Source organism: Megalops cyprinoides, chromosome 10, assembly GCF_013368585.1.
Source record: "Megalops cyprinoides isolate fMegCyp1 chromosome 10, fMegCyp1.pri, whole genome shotgun sequence".
NCBI classification, from domain to species: Eukaryota; Metazoa; Chordata; class Actinopteri; order Elopiformes; family Megalopidae; genus Megalops; species Megalops cyprinoides.
Genome location: NC_050592.1, coordinates 30,482,501 through 30,496,850, shown reverse-complemented (window position 1 = coordinate 30,496,850; position 14,350 = coordinate 30,482,501). Strand labels below are relative to the sequence as shown.

Here is a 14,350-nt window from a genome sequence, read left to right as displayed (position 1 = left end):
GCAACCAAACCCAGCGGTTTCCGTGTAGAGAGAGGACATCAACACGTGAGAGAAAGCAGCCCAGAGCTATGTGTTTAACAAAGAGAAAGTGATTGATTCTTCATGTCAAACCTGATTGGGCAGAAGCCCAGAAGAGGCTGGGAGCAGGATTAATTACAAAACACCGCCGTAATGAACACCCTGGGCAGCGGTGTGGTGTAGTGCCGAGGGGACTGATGACCGAAAGTAAACTAACTTAAGTACCTGAGCCCGAGGCCACTATATTTAATGCGAAAAGGTCTTCCTTGTTTGGTCTGTTAATCTAGCTGTGGTACTTGAATTTGTGTACTGAAGATGTGAACTAGATGCATGGCAAAAGACACGAGGCAGGGGCACGTACTCGGGGAATAGCTACGGCACAATTTGTGTTAAAATTGTCCATTACTCAGTTTTGCTGTTAGGAACGTTCCAGAAAACAGTTGCGAAAGTTCCTTAATGAACAAAAACAGATGTGTTACAAGAAGAGGAGGGACCAGTGATTTTTGACGTTGATCACACGAGGCAGAACCAGACCCCCTTCTGGTGTAGCCATCCACCCATCACACGTCATTCTTGTTTTTATTGACTGCAGCCCGTGACTCAACGAATCCTTGACGTGTTCTTCTTAATGTGACGAGCACCCGAGCGATAAGCAGCTATCTGTGAAATCTCTCGGGGCGAATGAAGCCGTAACATGATGCTTTGCTGACACCAGTGACCACTCGTGCTGCTAATGCACCACCGCTGTTATTCATCTGATTTGTGGATGAGAAACAGAGACCCACAGAAAGACACACAGTGTTAATACAGGTTTAAATGTGCTCGTACGTAAATCACATTCAGGGTGTCTGCACTGCACGTATCATTTCCCAAATATAACCTCAAGACAGCGGGTTCTACCCCATGAATGTTTATTTTGATTTCCACCAGTACCGACGCTGTCATAGTGCTGGAAAACACCGACCTGATGCTGACCCCAAGGGTGATGCCCTTTGTCAGATTTCGTGATCAACGCCACATGTCTTGCTGGTCACCTCCATACTTATATGGTATGAACCTACAACAGTCTGGCTCTATAGTCCTATCACTACAGAACGTCCTGTTTTCACTGTCCTATCATATCAATAACATATCAATACGCCAACCCCCCACGGCAGGCTCCATAGCTCAGTGGTTAGAGCACTGGTCTTGTAAACCAGGGGTCGCGAGTTCAATCCTCGCTGGGGCCTTCAGGTGCTGTGCCTGGCCTTTGTATCTTTACTAGTTAACTTGTACCTTGTCTGGTAACCTATTGAAACCTGGTCATACAGCATTTGTCGTATTGTGACTCTTAGTACGGCTTTTCCTTTTGCTGTATGTCAGTCGTTTTGGATAAAAGCATCTGCCAAAAAAAATAAAAGTAAATGGTACTAATTACCTACATATAAATTAATCAATTTTAGACAACTTCAACTATTTACATTAGTAAGAGTCATAGTACATTACAATAGTTGTCAATTATTGTGCGTTTTCTTAAATGTAATGATTTTACAATGAAAAAACGTAACAATATACATAACTCCTGTATTACTTATCTTTACTAACACATTGTAATGCTGCGTGTTTTCAGAAAATCACAGTCATATCTACAATCAGTCAACGCGTACAGTATTTAACGTCAATGCCCGGGCGCTGTTGAGCGCACGAGAGCGATGACAGGACAGTCAATGTATGCGGTATGTTTACTAAAAATTTCGTAAGAATTAATATAGATGTAGAATTAATATACAATACCCAAAACACGTGCATGTTTTTAATGTAGAAACTTCGAGTTAATCCTGCCAGAAGCATAAAGCTAGCGGAATAGCAATTTATTTTTGGTAAAATATCAATTCCATGTCATCCAACTCTTGTGGAATATAAGAAAACTGATTTCATAAATTTGATAATGAAAACCTTTCACAGTAACTGGTATACTAAAATAACTTATTAATAACAATTTTTACTGCTGCCGTTTCACAATGACCGGGACAATGATTTCGGCTTCCCGAGCTCCGGTCAGATTGGCCACCGCTTAAAAACCACATTTACATTTACATTTACATTTCTCCATTTGCCAGACACTTCTATCCAAAGCGACGTACAAGTGAGGTACAGTACAACACAAGCAAGAAACCATACAGGGTCAACAATATTAGAAGCACTGCATGACCATGTTTCAATGGTTGCCCAGGCAAGGTGCAAACTAGCAAATAAAGCTATATCGTCTCCTCACTCTGGTTAAATCACCCTGGGAGGCACTGTCTAAGTGTTAGCTCTCACTGTGTCAGCACCACAAAGTGACAACACCACTGTAAAGTTTGAACTCACAGTCCCACTGAGGCTGGAGGTACTGCGGCAGCCTTAATTTGCCCTTCTCTACAGTGCGCCAAGGAGCCAGCTAGCTGAGCTCTCCCCCTTCCCTTAGTTCTCTTTGCTAAAATACAATCTCTCACAGGGGGGGTTTCTCATAAAAGCAGACTTAACATTATAATGTTTGAGTGTAAATTTTCATAAATCATCATTTGCCTACTTGACATATTTAATAACATTTTACTACCAGCTGTTATGTATTTCTAACAAAATAACCATAAAAATGTAACTTGGGATAAACATTTAAATGCATAATTGTGTGTCATAAACATTATAGCCCCTCCATACAGAGACTCATGCGGCAGGCATTTTGGAAAACATGGATGTGTTCACCAGATGGAGACCATACAGAGGGTGAGGCCATGCCCCCCTGACAAGTTTGGATTGGCGCTCTCACAGAGGTCTCCCCTAAGTCTGGACATGATGTCAGAAATGGATCTAGAATGGATCTAGAACATGATACGAGCAGGACCCGTGACCAAAAGGTTGCCGGTTCGATTCCCTGCTGGGGCACTGCTGTTGTTGCTCTTGGGCAAGGTGCTTAACCCCAAATTGCCTCAGTAAATATCCAGATGTATTAATGGATAACATTGCAATTGATGTAAGTCCCTCTGTCTGCTAAATGCCAAATTATTAATAATAATAACAGACGGGGGAGGAGTAGCAACCCAGTCATCTGTCAACCATCTAACCCAATTTCAGATCTTTTACACGACCACGATGGCTCCTCAGTTACCATTGTTCATACTGGTAACGTCAGATTTGTTTTTAGTTAGTGCTGGCAGGTCAAATATCTGCCATTTCCTTTTAATGAAACAATGCAGTAAGCAGTATACTTCCTGAATAACTTTACGCTTGAATTACAAACATTTTGATGAATATTAATTAATGTTTAATGAGCCCATACTTCTTGTTTCTATCTCATAAAAAATCATAGTCCATTTGTCTCCATTGTCTTTCCTGCTTTGTATTTGCTGCAGCAGATGATATTGTGTACTGTTTTTCTCAGATTTTTCAAATGCAGCTCAGAATCTTTAGTTATGTGTAATGTATTTTACCATATTATGGGGCCATATTCCTGAGGCACTTTCATTCACTCATAAATATTGAACTGTCTACCCACTTTATTCCGGGGAGATCCGTACTGGTTTCCTCAAAGTGATGTATTCTTTTGGTGTTGTTAGTGAAGGTTTGAAGTGTAGACCTGCATCTGGGCTGTTTAAACGGACGATTAGTATCATCAGCATCATCCATCAAGGATTTAGTGTTCAGAGCGATGCTGAATAGAGCAACACACATGCATTTTCTCTTAACGGAAACATATAAAATCGAATGGCAATTCATCGATGACAATGTGGTGGGTACGTCTCCGTCTCCCATTGGCACATTTAAGCGGCTGGCTCTCTCTATTGATACGAACGCCATACGCAACAGGAAAAGGGGAGGACGAAACCAACGTTTGAAATCTTGATTCAATTACCCACAAAACGGCATTAAAACTGTTACATTTATTTTAGATTCTAGATATAGCAGGGAGGAAGCGCATCGCTATTTTCCCACGGAGCTTAAGCGTGTTGCTAAAACAAACGGATTCCGCTACAAATCCCTGTAATTCCACATTGGTTTAGCCGTATGTATTCGATGCCCCTCACCCTCGCGCAGCACCAAAATGCGTCGTCTGTGACCACAGGACACACACAATTATGAGTAAATTAGCTTTTAATGTTCAATCTACGAGACACTTTGTGTCAGTTTATCAATGAAGTGATGCCTTCTTGCAGAAATGCTCAAATGCAACCGTCAATACTGTCGTTAGACCGCTTCCAAGTATTATAGACCATTTTCTTTTAGAAAAAGGAATCCTGGCTTGAGTGCCATGTTGTCTCCGTCGATGCTACTGCAGCTGCTTCTCCTGTTAAACCCGGGTTACTGGCGGGGAGTCGTTTCAAGCCCCACCGACGACAACGCAGCGCGGGGCGGCCATGGAGACCACGGAGAGCCGGGTCACAAAGACAGTCACCAGGATTCGTACAGTACATTTGCCTCGGAGTTCCTGGAGTCGAGGTATCTCACGGATGAGGGTAAGTCGTATTCAGTTAACAGAAACCCAACGGTATGTGAATTCCTTTTATCGTTTTCCGAGGTTCGTTAGAAACTGATTAGAAGCTAAATTTTCCACTGTCTTTTATTTATAATAAAATACATAATGTATCTACTTTATTAGCATTATGATATTTTGTTTCTTTCCTTTTTTGATTATATTTCACGCGGAATTTTCATAGCAATCCAGTACACATCATAAATTAAGCAAATACGGAAGAATAGGTCTCTGTGAATTATACCCAGCTTCTGACACACTCTACCCATGTTTTAATGGATTATCAATTTTGTGAGTGGGTTTGTTTTTGTCTAGAATTCCTGTTCAGAGCAACAGAACCCCGGCATTTTTTGCGCAGCTTTTGATCAGCACCCTGGCCAGCAACCCGCTGACTCGCGTCAATTCCCCATTCACCATTCACTCCTACGCAGTTCTGGTACCATCCCTTCATAGCTTTTAGAGTTTGGTCTGCGCAACATTTTCAGACGTGACCCAAGTGCTAGATCAGTAGATGCAAACATTTTAATTGACTTACACAGTGAACGCATTTAACGACATCCGGGGCCCAAGAGACGTGTAATTTAATATGACATGACTGACGTAACCGGCATTCGTTAAGGATTCTCAAAATGATTTCCTAAAAACGGTCTGCAGTCGATGTTCGGGTACAGGCTCAATACACTGCCTTAAGCGTTAAACCCGACTTAGTATTCCGCTTTGTGCTTGTGGCTCAGAAGGGTGGGTGGAATGTCCCTCATTCACTGTCTGGCTCATTGAGTAGCTCCCACCAAGTAGTGTCAGTACCTCACGTTTCCACCAGATGGCAAAAAGCTGTCACAGGCCCTGAGAAGCTCCTTGTTCAGTTGTTACATGGTAACTTACATGAAAGTAGCATTCAAAGAATCTCCGAGCCCAGGAATCGAGCCGATATGACTGCAAGGTGCAAAGCTCCTGTATTGCCTATTAACTCTCCATTCACATGGTCCTGTTATCATATTGCTGTGTGAATATACACTTTTAATAGCCAATTTGTTTTTGTTTACAGGTTATCCCTTCCCTACTGCCCCACCTGTAGATCCATTTGCTAAAATCAAAGTGAGTGACTGTGGAATAACCAAGGGCTGCGTCAGGTAAGATAACCACATGCATTTAATATTTAGCGCTGTATGTGTACATACAATTCAACACGTCAAAAAAGTAGTTAAATAGCATTTAAACTGCACATAAGGTGGTTAAAGCAGAAAATATAACCCTGGGAGATATTTTATTGTAATTATTACCACTGTATACCAAACATTTAAAAATCTGTCCTGTGAGGGCTGTTGCTGTGGCGATTCCTTTGTATTTTCAATTACATTTTCCTAGGGGATTAGTTTCAGATGTGTATTACACTTTTCTTAATGAACTAAACCAACATGCTACGTCCAGTTAAATTTACTTGTAAGTATGTAAGTAAATGTCTAGATTTTTTTGCAGGAAACAACCTATGGTGTTCTATAACCGATAAACGATATAATAGCACCCATTACATTAACTGGTTTGTACATTTTACTTTAAGTAGGCCTGTAAAAGCTATCCTGAAAAGCAGTATTTTGATTGAACACAATATATATATAGCTGGGCCACTGTTGTTGTACCCTTGGGCAAGGTACTTAACCTGAGTTGCATCGGTAAATGTCCAGCTGTATAACTGAATAACATGTAAAAATAAAAGTAAATATAAAAATTGTAAGCTATGTTATCTGCTCTGCATTAGAGAGCTTGCCAGGCAAAAGTAATGTAATGACTTACAATAAGTATTGTTTTATTCAGGTGGTGCAGAAGAATACAGCATAAGTGACTCCAGTTCCACTATGTTTTATTTAGGTTTACTTTCTTTAACCTTTAATTTACCGGGAAATTCCCATTGAGATACATTATCTCTTTTGCAAGGGAGAGGCAGCACAATTAAAAGTACAGTATGTGCAACACAAAAATGTTATAAATAGCATATGTAAAACATGGGTATTTTAAAACACAATCAGGAAACAAACCTGGAATAGCATCACATATGCATAATGACAAAATTACAGCCTGAATCAAGGTCAGCATACAGAAAGAATGGTAATTAACTTCCTCCTGAAATCAGACAGTGATTTCAGGGACAGTTAGAGACTGGCCCTGCTGCTCAGTCCAGGACAGTGGGCTGTAATAAAGCAAGCTCTTCTTTGCAGCTTCGGCTCTGTTAGATCTTACATTACAGCAACTGTGTGAGAATAAAAATATAGTGGTGATACACACTGGTAGTTAGTCCAGAATGGCGTTGTAGGTTAAAACATACCAATGCTGCATTTCTGTATGAGAAACATGACTATAGTATTTCCTTAGTAGTTTTAAAGACTGAAAGTACTACAATAGCTAGAAATGCAGTGTCTCACCACTGAGAGGGCAGGCCACATCTCATGTTTTTTCGCTACTCATATTGCATTGTCTCATATGTCCACAGTTGCACAGCCCATACTCTGTAGCTGCAGCTGTGATTCTGACTGCTATTTCAATGGAGCAAACAGGAAGAGGAAGTGTGTGACTCTGATGTGTAGCACTAACATGCTGGAGTAGCCAGGGTATTTAAAACGTGGGCTTTTAACTAGAAGGTTACAGGTTTAACTCCCAGATGGGGTACTTCTGTGTCCCTTGCAGGAAGTATCCAATAGCAAAAGGGGATAATATTAAAAACGTACACTCTGTAGGTAGCCCAGAATAAGCCTGTTTTCAATGCAGATAAATAACAGTAGCTGCAGATCATGTTTTTGACAATCCAGGTTTGAATTGTAGGGATATTACGCCTGTCAAACTAAAGATACATACCACTGTATTAGGGTTCATTCTTCAGGAGAAAGTTGGCATGTACAATACTTAAATGCAAACCCTAAGATAGATGTATAATTACATCAAAGCACCAACTTGGTAGATGTTGAGAAATACCATAAATATACTGAAAACGCCGAGATGTATGTTGATTTTATTCTGAAACCTGCCAGACGCTCTCGATTCTCAGGAGGTGTCCTGGCTGACCCTCACAAGCCATTACTCATGCTCCTCCCCTCCTGCTTATTCTTATTTTTTAGACTTCTGCAGCCAGGGTGATCTGTAGAGCAGAGAGCACAGTGCAAAATAATACATACATACAAATGGTTGATGTAATGTTGTTTGGGTCCTGTAGCATTTCTTATGGGTTATATTGTGAAAAGTGATTCCAGCCCCGTTTTGCAGTGTGTAGGGTTCTGGTTGCTGACATGTTGAGGGTGCTACCAGGATAAAAAAAAATTCAGCAGCACTTGCAGGATGATGGATATGGAAGAGTAAAAATGGTGTTACTGCGGAAACAGGAGGTCACAGAGATGCTGCAGAGCAGAGGGTCTGTGTGCAACGTGCCGTCTGTGTCTCGCTCCGCAGGTACGGGAAGCCAGGCTGCGATGCGGAGACCTGCGACTACTTCCTGAGCTACCGGCGGATCGGCGCGGACGTGGAGTACGAGATGAGCGCCGATACGGACGGCTGGGTGGCCGTGGGGTTCTCGTCTGATAAGAAGATGGTAAGGGGGGCAGGGGTATGGGTGTGTGTGTGTGTGCGTGTGTGCACAAGAGGTGCTACTGAAAGAGAGAGATCAAACAGAAGGTTCAAATGGAGTCTCATAGTCTGCTTTTTTGATGTCTTCTTCCTGTGTTGAAAAAAGGACTTCTTTACAAAGGAAAATGTAGTCTGGTTTGAACCATCTCAGGCTGGAATGCGGGTGTGCTGTAGTGGTTAAGAAGCTGAGCTTGCACGCCAATGGCTTGGACTCCCTGGTGGGGCACTGCTGTTACGCACCTTGAGCCACCTACTTAACCTGAATTTCTTCGGTAAACACAAAGCTGTAGAAAAGAAAAATATTTTGGTATGTAAGCTATTTAAGTTGCCCTTGGATGAAGGCTTGTGTTGAACATCAGTCAACCCACCAGGGGTTGAGGTAGGGCTAAACTTTGTTTTAAGTAGCGCAGTTCACAGATACAAATACCTCGTCCCTAGGAATTGGTCTGGGTATAAGCCTAAAATGTATCATTTTGGTTTCTGAATCATGCACTCATCAACAACAGCTTCCACTCAGGGATTTATATCTGTTTGTAGACTGAAGTTATCTGTCTGAGGTAATGAGGATATTAAGCTTGACTGCACATGATCCCAATAAGGAACAAGCAAGAGAAAAACATTCTCCATATCTCCTGGTGAGATCGCTGCCTAAGGCAGCTCCTTACTCTAGCAATGAATTCAGTTGAAATTGGACAAAAAGCACTGAATGTTGCTTCATTAGCTCTTCACTTTAAGAATCTGGACATTGCAGTACTGAAAAGACAACCCAAAGATGTATGTGTGTATATTTTTCTTTTATAGAAGTAAATGCAAATGCAAAGGAAAATGCAAATACATTCACAGTTCAGTCAATTTTCAGTGTGGAAATAACATCTAGGTATACATTGTCATACCGTATATATAACTCATCCACCTCAAATTTACTGAAAGCTTATTTTCTCCTGTCAAACAGGAAAGGGAAATGTCTTCTTATTCTTTATAACCTTTTTATACTGTTTGTACATGTTTATCATGAGCAATGACAGTATGGCAGTATATTCTTTTCAGAATACTCTTTGCACAATTCAAGAAATTATGTCTACATACAATAAAAAATCTAACCTGCAGTAAGGAAGAAATGTGCTCCCAGCTAAAAAAAAACATACACATGCAAACAATGTATTCACACACATGTACCTCACAACTACCTGCTCAGATTGTTTGGAAACTCCACTATTAAGTGCGGTTAATAAAAATGTGCTTACCATTGATTTACTGCACTGTGTTACGTAACTCTATGAACATATGGACCTTTTTACAATACTGTCCTGGCTGGGCATATCACTCCCTCTTTCATCTTAAGTCCACTCTCTGCTGTGCAAATTGGGAGTGAAAACAAGAGAGGAGGCAAACCTGGTTCCGCTCTGAGCTGTTTCAGCCCAGAGCAGGTCTTAGTCTGAGTCCGAGTCTGATCTCCAACCCAAATTTTGTGTTCCTCTTGACCCCCACCTTTACAACTTAATGTCACAAAGACTAAATATATGAAAATTTTAGGACCTGATCTATGCCACAGGAGGACACAATCAGTAAGAACCAGTTGGTAGATCAGGTGGACAATTACAAATTTCTCTGGGCAATTACTTAGTCTAACCTAACTTTGAGAGCAACAGCGTAGCTATTTGCATAAAGGAGAATCAGTGTCTGTTTTGCTTAATCAAGTTGTTCCTTCTGGAGTTGACAAAAGTATCATGACTCTCTTCAACCGAGCTTGTATAGAATACATTCTATTTTTCTCACTCCTTTCATGCTGTGGCAGTCTAGGCCTTAAAAACAGAAATGGCCTAAATCAGGTCATTAAGTTAGCCAGTAAGGTCATTGGTGTCTCTCTGTTTAACCTGTCTGTCCATCACTCCACACGAATACAACATAAAGGCAACTCCATCCTCCAGGACTGCTCTCACCCCCTCCACACAAATTTCAGCTGCTACTGTATTACTAGGAGTCTAGAGTTCCAAGGTGTAGGAGCAATAGATATAAAAATACTTTTGTTCCAGCAGCCATCGGAGTTCTAAATAAAGAGTTTTCTCATTGTTATGCACTTTATGCTTTTGCTTATGTAACAAGGCAAAGTGTGCTTCTGGTCCTTGCTCATCCTGTAGATATGTGCAGTATTGTGTATATAGTGTTTGGAGGGGTATTAACAGATTGTCTGTGTTTTTAAACTGTCCTAACTGCGTGTTACATTTCTAATCTATTTGCACTATGAGTTTTCCTTTTGGGACAATTAAGTTTACCTTGACCTTGCTGCCTTCAGGGAGGCGATGATGTCATGGGCTGTGTCCATGATGACAACGGGCGGGTGCGGATACACCACTTCTATAACGTGGGCCAGTGGGCCAAGGAGATCAAGAGGAACCCGGCGCGGGATGAGGAGGGCATCTTCGAGAACAACCGGGTGACTTGCCGCTTCAAGCGGCCACTCTACGTGCCCCGCGAGGAGACGCTGGTGGACCTGCACCTCAGCTGGTACTACCTGTTCGCATGGGGCCCGGCTATCCAAGGTGAGCATCCGCGGCGTGTGGGCCAGCCCCAGGGCAAGGCTTTCTAAGGGTCTTTATAACAGTGGTGTCTACCTCCAGTCCTCGAGATCTGTAGTTGTGAGGGTTTTAATATTCTTCCTATCTATTGCCTGATTGGCACCGCAAACTCCAAGGGATACTCCATTATCTGGTTAGTATATCTGGGTAGTGGGCTGTATTCAACAGGCCCATCTTCTCAGGGAAACACTACTTGGACCAAATTCTGAACCATATTCTCGGCATCCTGGGCCCATCCTTCCAAGAAGACTTCAACTGCATTATCAACATTAAAGCCAGGATTATGCCTATGTTTATACAATACACTTGTTTTCTTGTACTATTACATTCAGGGCACATGATATTAAAGGATAGGATTTTCTGGTATTTTAATAACAGTAGTTTTGAAACAGGACTGGAGTTTTCTTGTTGACACCTATACCAACAGATACCTCAAGAACTGATGGCTACTATTAATTAATTAAGACTGGAGCTGACATGAAATTCAGACCACATGTGGACACCATTGTTCTCTTTATGAAGGCACCTATGAAACAGGGACCAGGAATTACAGATATGCCTGAAAAATAACCAGTGAAATTGATGCAATGGGAAGTGAAACCTTCTGGAATTTTCCTTCTCTTATCGAGATCCATGTTGACCTGCCATTGGCCTTAATGCCCAAATTTTACAACCCCCTCCACCCCCACCCCTTTCCCGTTTTCTCCCAATAGGGTCAATCACCCGGCATGATATTGACGCGCCCCCGGTCTCCGATCACATGATCAGCATCTATAAGTATGAGGACATCTTCATGCCCTCCACAGCCTACCAGACTTTCTCCTCCCCATTCTGCCTGCTGCTCATCGTGGCACTCACCTTCTACCTGCTCATGGGTACCCCGTAGCTTCCCGTGGTGACGGCGGTGGCGTGTGAGGGGCCAGCAATAAATGCAAAGACTGGGAGACACCTGCGCATCATCTGTCAGAGACCATATATACACATATATACCGAATACGCAAGAGGAAGCCTGCAGATCATTAAGCAAATGATTGTAGCATTTGCCATAATCCAAACAAAGCATACATTGGTTAGCCTTATCTAATGGTGATACAGAATAGGTGTTTCTCAGTAATATTAGTATGACCGTTAGTATTATTTAATTTATGAAGTATTTATATTTTATGACTATAATAATTATATACAGTAAGTTGTGCCAGAACTGCATGTGCCATTTGTACTTGATGAGTTACTTTGGTCTCCCACTGTCAGTGAACGGGCATATGCCCTAGACACTGTGAAGAAGGCTGGAATGAGTCATGGGGACAGACTGCCCAGGAAGCTGTTGTGACATCACTTCCTGTTGCAGGTCTGTCAGTCAACACCTTTTTCCAGAGCTACAGAAGTGTGGGTACGATCCATCTTGACTGGTAATCAGCTTGTAACCCCGCATCGTAACTGCCGTTATGAGAAATGTTCTTTCAGGGACATTGGCAATCTTCATTAACCCATGCCTAGGCCTGAAAACAAAACAAGATTTTATTCAACTTTATTTAATTTTGTCATTTAAATATTTATAATTCAAACATTATATAAATGTTAAATTTAAATGAATTTTATTCTTTGAGGGTAGGGGGCCAGTAAATATTTGAAAATGAGACCTAGGGAAAGTGTTTAGATGGACTACATATTGTCAGTAAGGGACCTGAGGCAGATTAGCACAGACTCAAAACATCCAACTAAACACTTTACCTGGGTTTTCTTTCCTAAAAGACCCACCCTGGGTACCATTTAGTGCTGGCAGGGCTGAGGAAAACAGTTTTATTTTCAGTTCCCAAACCACGAGGCTGTGTATGTACAAATTACATATAACCAGTTTGGAAAAGGGCACCACTAATGAGATGAATATTATCTGATGAATCTGTGTGCAGGAGCTTTTGCTGAATATATCTTACTCTGCTCTTAAGACCTTGCCTGGCTCTGCTGTTACTCTGCTTGCTGATACGAGCTGCACTGTATTCTGATGTCCAGGTTTTTGGCTTTTTCCTGCAAGTGCAGTGTACACTCGTCTGTGATTGGCCCAGATGTGTCACATGGATGATGTGCCTTGCACCCTGAGAGAAAAGCAGTGCTCTCTGAAGAGCACACCTGCAAAATGGGTCAGATGTTTTATATTTTTGATTAGCGTATATGCCATGTTTTCTTGCTGCATTGGTAATATTTGCTACTCTTTTGGAACTATTTCCAGTTTTTAAAATATATTTTAGGTGCTTAACATATAATGATAAATGAGCAAACATTATGTACTGACTAAAGTTCACCACACAACAAAAAAGTGTGTAGATTTAAGTGTACAGATTCAAAATAAGTGTAAGATTCAAGCCTACTTTGCTCTGCATCTCTAAAATGATAAGCTCCATAAGTCTCTGTAATTCCAAAGCCAGTAAATGCCATTTCCTTGTGTGACCGATCTTCTGTTCCAGCACCACAGGCAAGTATTACTTTAATAATTCACATTACGTTGTGTATGATGAAGTTACCATGGTAGCGACAAATAGTAGAGTGTTAGCTCTTTCGTTAGGTTTGTTTGTCTCCATTAGCAAATGCTGCTGAGGAAAGCATCAATCAGTTGAATTATTGCAGTGGCACATTAATCCAGGCACGATTGCTGTCATGATCCATTTCCCTCTGGAGCGCATTATGCATGTGACCTTATTTAAACAGGAGACATGTACCGGCTCTTTCATAATGTGTTTGGCAGAAGGAACCCAGATTCATCACTTCAGGTGGCGTGAACGTGCGTGTAAAGAACACATTATCGGTCGCCAATGGGGAAACTGCCGGCACATTTGCTGATTCACCAAATTTTGGGATTGATTAATAATAGTTGTGCCAATTTCATGTATTAAATGTGGAACACTGTAACTCTCTAGAGAGAAAGGTGAGAGTGTTTGTGTGTGTTGACCAAGGGAGTGTATGCAATGGTCACAAGAAAACAAATAGCACCAGTGACGGTGAGATACGTGATTGACCAGAGCATGAATGAGACACAGAAAATATGCAATAATGCCTATTCATAGGTGTCAAGGAGAAAGCCATTCCTGGAGTGATACAGACTGAAAAGTGGAGGGTAAAATATCTACAAAAATAAAGGCTTTCTTATGTTGCACCTCCTGTTGATCAACAATGGTCTTGCTTGGAGGTATGAGTCAGTGCAGGTTGATAATCCTGAAAGACCCCAATACACCCCTCTAAGAAATGAAGTTTTTGTCCAGACCAATGGATTCTACATTTAGGCTACTATAGTACTCACAACTATGAGTTTGTTCTCTTCCTGACACTATACCCCCTCAAACAATGTTATTTACCTTTACAGTATGTGTTCTTAATAAAGATGTATCAAATTTTAAAAACATACGCTGTTGTGTGTTCAGTCTGCAGTTTCAAACGCATCTGTGGTGACTGCTAATGGTGTCCTAATAATCATGGTGTTTATGGGTATTTTTGACAGGAAAATATAACAGTGATGAGGGGACACTCATATTTCAGCCAGCCCCCTTCCTAATTTCAAAAGCAAAGAACAGCCTTGGTAGACTGGAGTGGCAAAACTGAACGCAGAGTTAAAGTGCTTCTACACTACAGCTTTAGCCAGTGCAAGGGGACACATTGTTGAAGTGCA

At 41.4% G+C, this 14,350-nt stretch overlaps 1 protein-coding gene and 1 non-coding gene across 2 annotated transcripts; both read left to right on the top strand.

The window, feature by feature from the left end:
• Window positions 1–1,174: 1,174 nt before the first annotated feature.
• trnat-ugu lies at window positions 1,175–1,247 on the top strand. The gene has a single exon. It is a non-coding gene; the product is annotated as a tRNA-Thr (tRNA).
• Window positions 1,248–3,862: 2,615 nt separating this feature from the next.
• LOC118784932 (DOMON domain-containing protein FRRS1L) lies at window positions 3,863–12,248 on the top strand. Its single transcript, XM_036539416.1, has 5 exons — window positions 3,863–4,490; window positions 5,553–5,637; window positions 7,943–8,081; window positions 10,410–10,656; window positions 11,406–12,248. Exons 1-5 carry the CDS (start codon window positions 4,286–4,288, stop codon window positions 11,576–11,578), a joined length of 849 nt encoding a protein of 282 aa, XP_036395309.1. The 5' UTR covers window positions 3,863–4,285; the 3' UTR covers window positions 11,579–12,248.
• The last annotated feature ends 2,102 nt before the right edge of the window (window positions 12,249–14,350 follow it).

Excerpts from the sequence above, each read along its gene's own strand:
- LOC118784932 (XM_036539416.1), top strand. The coding sequence starts at position 4,286 with ATGTTGTCTCCGTCGATGCTACTGCAGCTGCTTCTCCTGTTAAACCCG. Across the intron at positions 5,638-7,942 it reads ATAACCAAGGGCTGCGTCAG|GTACGGGAAGCCAGGCTGCG; the intron begins GTAAGATAACCA and ends CTCGCTCCGCAG. Across the intron at positions 10,657-11,405 it reads ATGGGGCCCGGCTATCCAAG|GGTCAATCACCCGGCATGAT; the intron begins GTGAGCATCCGC and ends TTCTCCCAATAG.